The sequence below is a fragment of the Eulemur rufifrons genome, chromosome 29, assembly GCF_041146395.1.
Source record: "Eulemur rufifrons isolate Redbay chromosome 29, OSU_ERuf_1, whole genome shotgun sequence".
NCBI lineage: Eukaryota > Metazoa > Chordata > Mammalia > Primates > Lemuridae > Eulemur > Eulemur rufifrons.
In genome coordinates this window covers 99242897-99255348 of record NC_091011.1, presented here as the reverse complement: position 1 = coordinate 99255348, position 12452 = coordinate 99242897, and the positions used below count along the sequence as shown (strand labels likewise).

Sequence of the window (12452 nt, the reverse complement as noted above, 5' to 3'; positions counted from 1 at the left end):
CATTCAAAGGGACAAGAATAAGAATAGCGGCAGACTTCTCAAAAGCAACATTAGAAGCTGGAAGACAATAAAGTAACTTCAGAATTTTGAAGGGTTCTCTCTGAAGGAGAATTAGTTTTGACCTAGATTTTTATATTTAACCAAACTATAAGAGCAAAGATAAAATACTCAGACTTGCATAGTCTCCAAGCATTTACCCCCCATTCATATTTTCTAAGCAAGCCACTGGAGGATATGCACCACCTAAACAAGGGCGTAAATCAAGAAGAGACACCCTACAGGAGACGGGGGAGGCTGGTCCCAGAGTGACAGTGTGCACGGAGGGCAGCCAGTCTAGAATGGGCAGCTCTAAAGACTGGAGTAGAAATGTCTTCAAGAAAGTGAAATTCATAGCATAACTGAGGAATATAGAAACCAAGAGAAAATAAAAACATTTGGTAGGAAAGTTTGGCTTTGAATTAATGTTAAATACATAGAAAGTCAAGCAAATGAAAAAGAAATGGCTGGGCACTGTGGCTTACGCCTGTAATTCTAGTACTCTGGGAGGCTAAGGCGGGAGGATTGCTTTAGCTCGGGAGTTCGAGACCAGCCTGAGCAAGAGTGAGACCCCCGTCTCTACTAAAAATAGAAAGATTAGCCGGGTGTCATGGCGCCTGTGCCTGTAGTCCTGACTACTGGGGAGGCTGAGGAAGGAGGATCACTTGAGCCCAGGAGTTTGAGGTTGCTGTGAGCTATGATGATGCTAGCCCGGGCAACAGAGCAAGACTCTGTCTCAAAAAAAAAAAAAAAAAAAAGAATTTGCTAATTCTGGGAGTGGAAGAACATTAAGGAAGGAAAGAAAGCTGGTCATAGTTTACTACGTGAGTAAGCAGTGGATACCGTTTCTGTTGTTATAATGTAGACATTGAATATCGATCTAGCCAAAATTACTGATACGGTCATATTGGTAGAAAGGGAGGAGTGAAGAAGTGTGCAGGTCAGACACTTGTATTCTTATCTGCCACAGTGGGAAGGCAACAGGGAATGCCTAACGCTGGAACAAAAGAAATAGCGAAAGGAAGACAGATGCCAAAAGAATAAGCTAAGCAACTGTCTTTGGGGAACTGGGGGGGAGGAGGGCATGAAAACAAACCTGTGTAAGTGTTTGACACTTGGAGCTCTGTGCATGCTTCATTTTGATAAAGATGGAACTTTTAAAAATCACCTAAAATTAAGGTCAGTAATATGAGAAGTAGAAAATGAAGTTTATCAGCAATTATGCTAAATTACATGGAATGCAGGTGCTATATTTTGTTAAATATAAATGGACTAAATTTGACTGTTAAAAAACAGAGCCTGTTGGATTGGCTTATTCAACCCATATTTATCATTTTTGCCACAAGCACCTGTTCCCTTTTCTTCTAGTAAAGCACCTGACTTGGATTTGCTGTTTTCCCCTGTTAGATGAGATCCGTGGAACTGCTTGTCAAAGTTCTCTGCCTTTCTAAGGAGCTGCCATGTGACTCTAAGCCATGCCATTAGAACACTTGCTCTCTAGACTTTTATTCTTGATCACAGTGACATAAAGACTGAAAGTAGTTGGGACTGAATCATCCCAGCTAGTACAATATGAGGAGGACTACCGGTCTGTTCCTGCCACCTGGAGCTCCTGACTGCCTTGTTTCCTCTGCTTTCCTTACTGGGAGCTTTTCCTACTGGTTCTAGCTCATGAATTCCTTTTCTCTTTTAACTAGTGAGTCAATATCAGTTGCTTATAACCAATGAACTCTAACTGATATAGGTTAAACCTCAAATAAGTTTCAGCTGGATAAGGGAAAAAGCAAGGTTAAGATTAAAGGGGTGTACATGTGTGTAAGCAAGCGGGCAGGCCGGCAAGACAGGTAAGAACACAAAGATAGTAGAACGTGCAAAGTCCACACAACAGAATTTAAGTTAAAAAGCATTAAAGACAAACCGGGTCATTATCAAATAATAAAAGATATGATTTATAAGGAAGCTGTAACAGCCTTATGAGGATCAAAAAAATATAAACCCTCCTCCCAAAACTCAGCAGCCAAACACAAATGCATAGTGAAAAAAAAAAATCTTAAAACCTGAGAGAACCTAATCAAAGTGCAGTTGTGGTGGGGGATTTTAATTTATCTGTTTCAGAATTTGCCTTAGTCCATTCGTGTTGCTATAAAGGAACACATGAGGCTGAGTAATTTATAAAGAGAGGTTTATTTGGCTCAGAGTTCTGCAGGCTGTACAAGCAGCATGGCACCAGCATCTGCTTTCGGCGCGGGCTTCAGGGAACTTCTACTCATGACAGAAGGGGAAGGGGGGCTAGTATGTGCAGAGATCATGTGGCGAGAGTAGAGGAGAGAGAGGAGGAAAATGGCAGGCTCTTTTTAGTAACTAGAACTAACAGAGTGGGAACACCTAGCCGTTCGTAAGTGGTGCACCCCATGACCCAAACACTTCCTACTCGGTGCCACCTCCAACATTGGGGATCAGATTTCAACGTGAGGTTTGGAGGGTCAATTATCCAAACTGTGGCAGAACTTAACAGATAAAATAGAATATGGAAATATACAAATCATTAGAGAAAGAAGCAGAAAATATGAATAGGGAAAATCCACATGACTAATAAACATGAAAATATGCTGAACCACATTTAGGGACATGCATGTTAAAGTAACAATAAGAAAATATTTTTAATCTATCAAATTTTTAAAATTTAAGAGTTACAATATGTACTGCTGGAGAAGATATTGGAAAATAGGTACTTTTAAAGCCATTGATAGAAATGTAAATTATTACAATATTTTGAGGAAGTAACCTTTAAATATATCTTCAGACTATAAATGCTCATACCTTTTGCCTCAGCAATCTGAATTTTGGGAATCTGTCTTACAGAAATAATTAGGACCAAAATGTACAGGATGTACATATGAGAATGTTTATCGCAACATTGCATTGGCAAAAATTTGAAGAAAACCTGAATATTGATAAATGGAATAGTTCTGAATAAAACTGTACTACATCCATATGGAGTCTTATCCAGCTATTAAAGAGTTGGTACTGTCTATCCACTTGAAGATATTATTGACTGGGAAAGCAAATGGCAAAGTAATGTGTCTGATTTGACCCCATTTGTATGAAATATATAATAAAAACCATATGTATGATATATATGTATGAATGTTTATGAATATCAAGAAAGATATGGAAGCATCAACCAGGCTGTTAACAACTGTCACTTTCGGGAGTTGAGAGGGAGAAAAGAAGGTCTTGATTTTTTCACTTTCTACGGTAAGCACATGAGGCTTTTGCGATGAAGATTAGTAATTGATCAAATAAAAATTTACCAAGGTAATACATTTTCTAGGAAACGTGTAATATTTAATCAGCAAGGACGTTGTGGTTTTAAGTGGTACAGATACGGATGTACTTTTCTATGGATCACAACCATGTTTGTTTTTATTTCCAATTATCAGGGTTTGCCATGTGATATTTTATATTTTAATTAAAGGGCTACCTGTTCTATAGTGTTAGGGATTCTGTTGTTATACTTCTGAATATTTTTGTTTTGGATAGGGCTGTCTTCATCAGTGGAATACAACATAATGGAGTTGGAACAAGAGCTTGAAAATGTAAAGACTCTTAAGACAAAATTAGGTATTGTACTTTTTTTTCTTGACTTGTCTATTGGTCTTGGTTTCTTATTAAGACTTTACTGCAGTCTAAAATATCTGAAAATTTAGTAAATCTTTAATTTATGTTAAAAGTTTTCAGTCTGTCTAACCTCATTGAAAAAGACTGTCTTTTAGTTTGGGGAAAGAATAAGTACGTATTTATTTGTCTTTTTTTGTTTTCTGTATATATATATATATATATATATATATATGTATATGTAAAATGACTTTTCAAAGATGTTGATACTCAAAGATGTTGCTCCACTGTCTTTTTACTTGCATTATTTCTGACAAATAATCTGTCACACTTATCTTTTTATGTGCTGTTTTCTATATCTGCTTTTAAGATGTCCCTTTTATCATTGATTTTGAGCAATTTGATTGTGATATGCCTGAGTAGTTTTCTTCATGTTTCTTGTTCTGTGGGTTCATGAAGTCTCTTAGATCTAAGAATTTATAGTTTTCATCTAATTTGGAAACATTTTCTTTTGGTATATAATCCTTTTAACATGCTGCTTACTATGCTGTGCTTTGCTATTTTGCATCAGTATTTTTTTTTTTTCAACCATTACTTCTCCAAATAGTTTTTTTTTTCCCCTCTGTGCCTACCTTTTCAGGACATGTCTGTTAGGCCATAGTTAAAGAATGTTCTTTTAGTTTTTAGTCTTTTTTCTTTGCGTACTTCATTCTGTATAGTTTCTATTGCCTGTATCTTCACTTTGACTACATGTCTAATCTACCTTTAATCCTACCTGGTGGTTTTTTCTTTTTCCCCCACTCAAACACTGCAGTTTTCATCTCTAGAAAGTCTTTTTGGACCTGTTTTATATCTTTCATGTCTCTAATTTTCACATGTTCAATCTGTGTCCTCCACTTTTTGAAAATATGGACTACAAGTATGACAACACTTTTAATGTTTTTGCCTGCTAATTCTAACATTTGTGTTAGTTCTTGATAAGTTTTGATTGATTGATTTTTTTCCTCATCATTAGTTGTATTTTTGTGCTGCTTTGCATGACTGGCAATTTTTGATTAGTAAACAGACCTTGTGAATTTTGCCTTGTTGGGTATGATTTTACCTTGTTGGGGGCCTCACTTATGGTATTCCTGTAAGTGAGGAACTTTGTTCTGGGATGCAGTTAAGTTACTTGGAGACAGTTTGATTATTTTTGTCTTGCTTTGAAGATTTGTGAGGCTTGATCAGAGCGTCATTGCATCTATGGCCGATTATTTCCCACTTAGGAGGCCAGACCCTTCTATGACTTCTATCCAGCGTCCTGTGGTTTATGAGGTTTTGTACTCTTTTGTGGGAGCAGGCACTATCTTGGCCCTTTATGATTGTCGAGTACTGTTTGCTCTCCTGTTTTTGGGTGGTTCTTTCTTCACCGGTGGATTGTTTCCTCACACGCCTGAGCCAGCCATTACTCTGCAGAGCACTCTAGGGTGAGCCCTGCAGTTCTTTTTCTGTGCCGCAGTCTCCTCTCTGGGACTTTGCTTTGCGAACTCCAGGTGCCTTAGTCTCCCCAGGCTCCCATTTCGTGTCCTGAACTAAGAAATGAGCTGGGCTCAGCTTGGGTTTCTCCTCCTTGCACCAAGGCCTAGACATTTTCTCCAGGTGGTAAGCTGTGCCAAACACGGCACACACTGTTTCCCGTCTCTCGGAGATGGCTGTCCCTCCACGATCCAACGTCCAATGTCTTGAAAACTGTTGTTTCATATATATGTATTTTTTGGTTTCCTAATTGTTTCAAGCTGGATGGTAAATCTGGTCCCTGTTATTGCTCCATCCTCAGAACTGGAAGTCCAGTATTGTTTTTGAAAGTCAAATGTCATTCATTCATTCTCATTTCTGTTAATAGCATCACATTGCCTAATGGTACTTCAGTCATCCTGCCGTTGGTTGGTACTAGATGTGTTTCCAGCTTTTTCCTATTATGAATAATGTTACTATGAACATTCTTGTACATATCTCTTGGCATACATTTTATAGGTTACATACTAGAAATAGAATTACAAGGTCATTGTATCTGTGCCTGTACCACTTTTGTAGATAATGCCAGACTGTTTGCCCAGGTAGTTGTATTATTTTGCGTTCTGCTAGACGTGAGCAGGATTCCGTCTTGCTCCAGAGCCTTGCCAACACTTGACAATGTTGGACTTTAAAATTTTTTACCTATTTAATGGGTGTGAAATGGTGTTTCATTGGTGTTCTGATTTTATGTTCCTGATTTGTGGTTCTATTTTTGTTTCTAGTGCTCATCTAGCTTCTGCTTGAGAAACACCCATTAGTATTTCATTTAATGCAGGTTTGCTGGCACTAGATTCTCTCCGTTTTTGCTTATCTGAAAACATATTTACTTTGTTTTCTCATTTGTAGGGCTTATTCTTTTTAACAAAATTTAAAATTCTTATTTGGTAATTTTCAACTGTAAAAAGATTTCATTCCATCGTCTTCTGGTTTCTGGTTAAAAGTCATACTGTTGCTCTTTTGAAGGGCTTTATAGATTTTCTCTTTGTCTTTGTTTAGCACTTTTACTCTGATGTGCTTAGATGTGTTTTCTTTGTATTTTTCTTTCTTGAAATCTGTATAACTTCATGACTCTGACTTGATGCCTTTCATCCATTTGGGAAAATTATTAGCCATTATCTTAATCAGATATTGCTTTTGCCTCATTCTCTTTTATTTCCCTTGACTGCTGACTCTTATTTCCTCAGATATGCTAGACTTTTTTACTCTTACATTCTTTTCTGTATTTCCCTCCTTTTTTTTATTTCCATGCTCAGTCTGTGATACTTTCTACTGGTCTGTTTTTCATTTCACTGTCTTTTCAGCTATGTTAGAATTGTTGTCAAAACTATCTATTGAATTCTTCATTTTAGTTAAACAGTATTTTTCAGTTCTAGAATTTCCATTTGATTATTTTTTATAGATTCAAATTTATGAAATTTGCCATTTTGTCACTTATTTTGTTGAACATGTCAATCATTTATTTTAAGGCATCTTTCTGATAAGTCCAATATGTGGATCAACCAAGGGTCTGTTTCCATTGTCTTTTTTGCCCTCTTTGTATCTCCTGGTAATGTTTAATTGAATGTTAGACATTTCCTGTACAAAATTAAAACTCTCGATTATCCTTTTTTTTTTTTTTTGAGAGGATTTACTTTTCCTTATGGTAGACAAATAGAATAGGGACATACCAATTTAATCCATCTGGGCTTGAGATCATTCAAGGCTGGGTTTTGGTCTTTACAAGGCCTGGTCTGTTTCTAGCTTGGCATTTATCCTAGCGTATAGTTTTTTATTGATCTTAATTGACAGCCTGGTTGTTTTGTTTTTGACTATGACACTATCTTCTTAATGAACTGTAGTTTTTAACCTCAAAAGAAACATGAGCCTGACAGAAGCTTTGCTTTGCTTCCCCGTCTTTTAGCTGCATCTTTTTGTTGTTCCTCTCAGCCATGGGTGCCTTGAGGGGAATGTGGCATCACATGCCAGGCTTGCTTCTTTGCTCTTTCGTTTTTTCTGTGATCATAGCTTCTCTAATTCCGGCTGCCTTGATAGCCCCAAGCTGCAGTGTTTCTCTCCCTGGCTCTGTGGACACTGCTGAAAGCTTTGCTTTAGTGCTGTTGCCTGTTACCCATTGATTTCTCAGCTCCAGGGGCCATGCCAATTTTGTTGGAAATTGCCTTGCAGGGAACAGTAGTGCAGATTGGAGGACTCACCCCAATTTACTTCACAGAATATTGGCCCCTCAATTTTCATTGTCTTAGTAGCTCTCTGATATGTTCATACAGATTTCTTTTTTTGTGAAGTTTGATACATCTGTTCCACTAGTTCTAAACATGAGGATTAGTGTGATATAAGATAGTCTTCTGTAGCTATGAGTGGAAGTTTGCTTCCGGCCTTTAGAAAACTGAAAGTGTTTATCTTTAGGATATGAGAATAGAAGGGATTTTTATTCATGTTACTTTATTCATTCAAATATATCTATATCAACATGGAGGTCTATATCAAATACAATACAGTTGGTCCTCTGTATCCGCGGGGGACAGTTCTAGAACTCCCTGTAGATAGAAAAATCCATGGATGACTGAAAACTGCCATTGCAGAACTGTGGATATGGAGGGCCTACTGTGTTTCTATATCTTCAAAGTAAGCTGTATGTTGACAATATATTAATATTTCCTTAACAACTGAGATGTCTTTCCAGAGCTGAAATTTAAACATCACAGGATTGAGCTGTTAATACTGTAGCAAATGGGTTTTAATATTCTGATTTTTATAGTTTGTGAAGGAAAATTAAATGTAATTTATATTTTTCAAAAAAGAAATTATTTATGATTTTCAAATTTATTATTTGAAATTATTATTTTCAAAAAAGAAATTATAATGCAATGAAAATGTGAATCCGAAGAGAATTTTTGGAAATTACTGAAATCTATTGTTTTATTTTATTTTTTCTTCTAATAGAGAGGAGAAAAAAGGCTTCAGCATGGGAAAGAAATTTGGTATATCCTGCTGTTATGGTTCTCCTTCTTATTGAGACAGTAAGAATTTATTTGCCTAAATAAAAGCAAATTATACTTTATTTACTTCATCATTCGAGTATGGTGACTCTCTCAGCTAAATGGTTTCTAGTAAGCTGGTTTTCTATCAATAGGATTAAAATCCATCTATGTCTTTATTTGTAAAAACTCAATAGAGCAAAATGGAAATTAATGGCAATTTAAAAAAGCATCTCAAGATTGTGTCCTCAGGAAATTAGGAAATTCAGCATTATGTTTATTTGAAAATTAAGAAAACACAAGCTGTTGCAGATACCCTACTTCAAACTCTACGATAGAATATGAAAATTTCAGTATGAAATTAGTTTTGATAATATTTTACCACTTTTGAAGTCTGTGGGGTTGTGTGTTTCCAACTGGTGAGATCACTTAGTAAAAGGATCTATATTATTAGCTTGTGTCGCAAGCTCTAAAATTATAATAATTTGCAGGATCTTTAGGATTTCTTGAGGAGTTTTGTATGTAGTCTGATTGCTTTAGTGTTATATGTAGAATTTTGGTCTCGACTGCTTTCCCTCTATTCTGAAACATACATTTGGTTACTTGGATTTTAATATTTGTGTATTGGCAAAAAATTTCTGAAATTGAGCGCTGACAGCCTACCTTTTGTATTGTAGTCCATCTCAGTCCTCTTGGTGGCTTGCAATATTCTTTGTCTGCTGGTTGATGAAACAGCAATGCCAAAGGGAACAAGGGTAAAGTAAAATGGTTTCAGTGTCTTTCTTTTGCAAAAGTATTCTGTGTATGTACCCTGAGTTTCAATAAGTAAATGAAAACATTCACCTTTTTGCATGTGTATACTTCAAATTGTGTGAATTTCCCTATGCAAATAGCCTTTATAAACTGTTTATAAACTACGATTTTTGTTTCTAATTTTTTTACTTTGGATTATCAGGGCCTTTTTTCAAGTATAAGAGTTCAAAAGTCTCACACGGTTTATGAAACTGCATCAAAATGTACAATTACTGGAAGAGAGGTGTATTCCTTTTTATGATTTAACTGTTCTCTTGTTTAAAAATTGATGATTTTATGACATTTTGTCAGTTAACCTATTTGAATATATTCTTCATATGGAAGGTAGTTACCACTAAATGTTCATATTTGACATAGTTTTTCTAGGTGTTCCTATAAAGTTTTAGATACTTAACGTGGCATTTAAATTTTGACATTTTATCATATTTTCCACATTCAGCAGCTTTTCCGTTCGCCATTGCAGTGACTTTGAAACTCTTCCAGACTTTTGATGTCACTGATTTCTCTCTGAACCAGATATGTCTTTCTCTCTCATAGAGAAGAGTCAATATCTATCTTAATTCCTTCCCTCCAGTCTGAGACAAAGATACCCTGTTATTTTCAAAAGATAATTCCTTTAACCTCATTCTTGATTGGGATCCTCCCATCCTAGCCTTTGCAGGACCTTGTGCCACCTGTTATTGCCATTGTCACATTTGGGGACAGCCTCTTCTCCATGAGTGTAGGCCTACCAACATGCCCCAGGTGCCTCTTTCTACAGACAAACAAGTGATAGTAAACTGTCCTCCTCCATCTACCACTTTGTCCTTTTTGTTTGTTTGTTTATACCCAAACCCACTGATAGAGCAGTAAGTCATTTACTGTATTGACTTCCTGTTTGCTTTTTAACACATTTTAATATATCAGCAAAACAAGGAAAGTCCCAAGCCTTATGGTGCATTTTTGTACCATCCCCCTCAGTGCATAGTAGAGGATGACTTTCACTTTGTAGGAGCTCCCTTTGTGACTGTGCAAATAAATCAGATCATCTTACTCCTGCCTATAGGCCTTCTTTTGAGACAGAATACTTCCAGAATATTTTCCATCTTGCTCAATAAGCTTTTTGTAGGGGAGAAAAAGTAATATCTTTTCCTCACCCATTGCAAGGTTCATGGCTGAGCCCCCTATAACAAAAGACAGATTAACAAGAGAAAAGCAGACAAATTTATTTAGACAAGTTATACATGTCATAGGAAACTTCAGAAATGAAGACCAAAGAACCAGGAAAACCTGTGTGCTTTTATGCTTAAGTTTGATAAACAGTGAACAGTCATGGAGAAGTATGATTGGACAAAGGGGGTACGATCTAATGGTTCTAAACTAGGGAGAACCTAACAAGGCCTTTTTGTTCAGATTCTTTTATATGTCCCAGTGTCTTCAGAGATAAGGATATTTCTTTCCTCTAGGTATAGGGAGGGCCTCCAATGAGGGTCTTATGACCTACTTCAAAGGAGAAAGGCAGGAGGTCAGAGAGTGACCTTTCTAGGTTTTCTCAAACACCAAAGTGCCATATTTTATGGTAGTGTGTCCTGAACCCTATCACTTTCTATTAGTGTTGTTCATTTCTTCTTCAAAATATTGACAAAAAGTTATTTTTTATTAGGTTGACTATACATTCTTAACACATTGACTGTCAAAAAAAATTTTTTTTCCTTGGGGCCACAGTGATTTATTACAAAAATAGAATACAAACTTCAAAAACAAAATAATCCTTTCTAATTTAATGAAAAATTTGTTATTTTTATTGTTTTCTGTGTTTAAGTTATATGCAACTTGAAAAATAGTTCACACAGCTTCCAAGGTAGAGACATGTGAATTATATATGCTTCATGAGGCCCCAGGCTCAAAACTAGCGTGAGTTAAATACAACTCACATGGCAGTTAGTATGTTAATTATCCCTGGTGTTTCTGTTAGATGTAATTTAAGCTGACCCACAAAATAGTAACTCATATTCAGATAGTTCTTTTAATTAGTAATCTTTGAAAATATTGTTCCCACTTTAGTAGGGAATGATTTTTTGCATATCTCACTGTACTCATTATAAAATTATTTTCTTTGGCATTTTTTACATTCTAGGTAAAGATAGGTTTTGAGATAGATATGATGTTTAGAAAAAAATTTATAGCATTACTTTTAAAAAATCTGTGTTAACAGGTGTGTCTTTTATAACTCTGAATTCCCAAGGAAGATTTGAGGAAACTTTGAACTGAAGATACAGGATATGCTTATTCACTTTCTTTTTGTGCTTAGCTTAATTTTAACACACTTCAATTGTATAATTTTTGTATGTTGCCTCAGTGTTCAGATAGTTATAAACTCTATTCCTATTGTACTGTTGTATTTTAAAAAAATTCTCTTCCAAGAATATTCAGGATTTTTTTCTCAAGTAGCAAATTGTCGCATTTTTTATAAAAGTAAGCGTAATGATTATACCTATCTCAAAACCTAACTTTACCTAGAATGTAAAAAATACCAAAGAAAGTAATACTTTCATAATGAATATAGTGAGATAGGCAAAAAATCCTTCCCTACTGATGTAGGAACAATATTTTCAAAGATTACTAATTAATCATATCATTATGACAAGTAACTTAAATTACATTTGAGATAAATTAGATTTTTTTTTAGCTTGTTAAAATTGTTAACACGGTGGCTGAATTTGTTGATGAAATCAGTCTAATGTCATATTTTGTTGGGCTTTGAAAGTCTAGATGTTATTTCCAGGTATTAAACATTCCTAATTTCAACTGTCTTATATTTATGAAACAACAATTTTAGGGAAAACAAATATAATGATGTCATTGAGTTCTGAAAAGTGTTTTTCCCCCCCCAGGGGCCTGGAATAGGAAATGCCTCTCTTTCTACTTTTGGTTTTGTGGGAGCTGCACTTGAAATCATTTTGATTTTGTATCCTTTCTTTAATGGACCGGTCTGTCTGTGAAAAAGTTTTCTGTCTAGTTTTCTGGGACAGTGGTAATTTACTAAGACACTTGTCTAGAAGAAAAAACAACAGGTTAGTCTTCCTTGAACACTTAAAGTGGCTTTTTGTATTGTTTTTCCTGTGGGCCTTAAGACTTTCTGGAGACTGCTGAGAACTTAAGGAAACTTGCATTCTTTTGGAGAGTTTTTTTCCTTGATTCTCACAGCTATCTGATGGTGTCCTCTGTTGTCGGCTTCTATAGTCTTCGATTTTTTGGAAACTTTACTCCCAAGAAAGATGACACAACTATGACAAAGGTAAGATAGATTCTTAGGTGACTATGGCCTCTCTTTTGCCTCCCAAGACAAATGGACTGTTTTATTTAGTAATTGCCCTGAATGGTTCCTTTGCAATGATAGGTATTTGTTTGTAAGTTGCATAAACACAAACTGGTAGATTTTCCAAATGCTGAGTGAGTGGGAAAAGGATGTGTTCT

General features: G+C 35.7%; 1 protein-coding gene across 2 annotated transcripts in view; it reads left to right on the top strand.

Annotated features, from left to right (window-relative positions):
- LMBR1 (limb development membrane protein 1) overlaps nt 1–12452 on the top strand; it is a 142436-nt gene that overhangs the window by 113052 nt on the left and 16932 nt on the right. For both annotated transcript variants that reach the window (XM_069461722.1, XM_069461721.1), the window contains exons 10-14: nt 3580–3660; nt 8149–8225; nt 8861–8938; nt 11870–11943; nt 12183–12273. In XM_069461722.1, coding sequence (XP_069317823.1) covers nt 3580–3660; nt 8149–8225; nt 8861–8938; nt 11870–11943; nt 12183–12273 — 401 coding nt within the window. The remainder of the gene's footprint in view (nt 1–3579; nt 3661–8148; nt 8226–8860; nt 8939–11869; nt 11944–12182; nt 12274–12452) is intronic.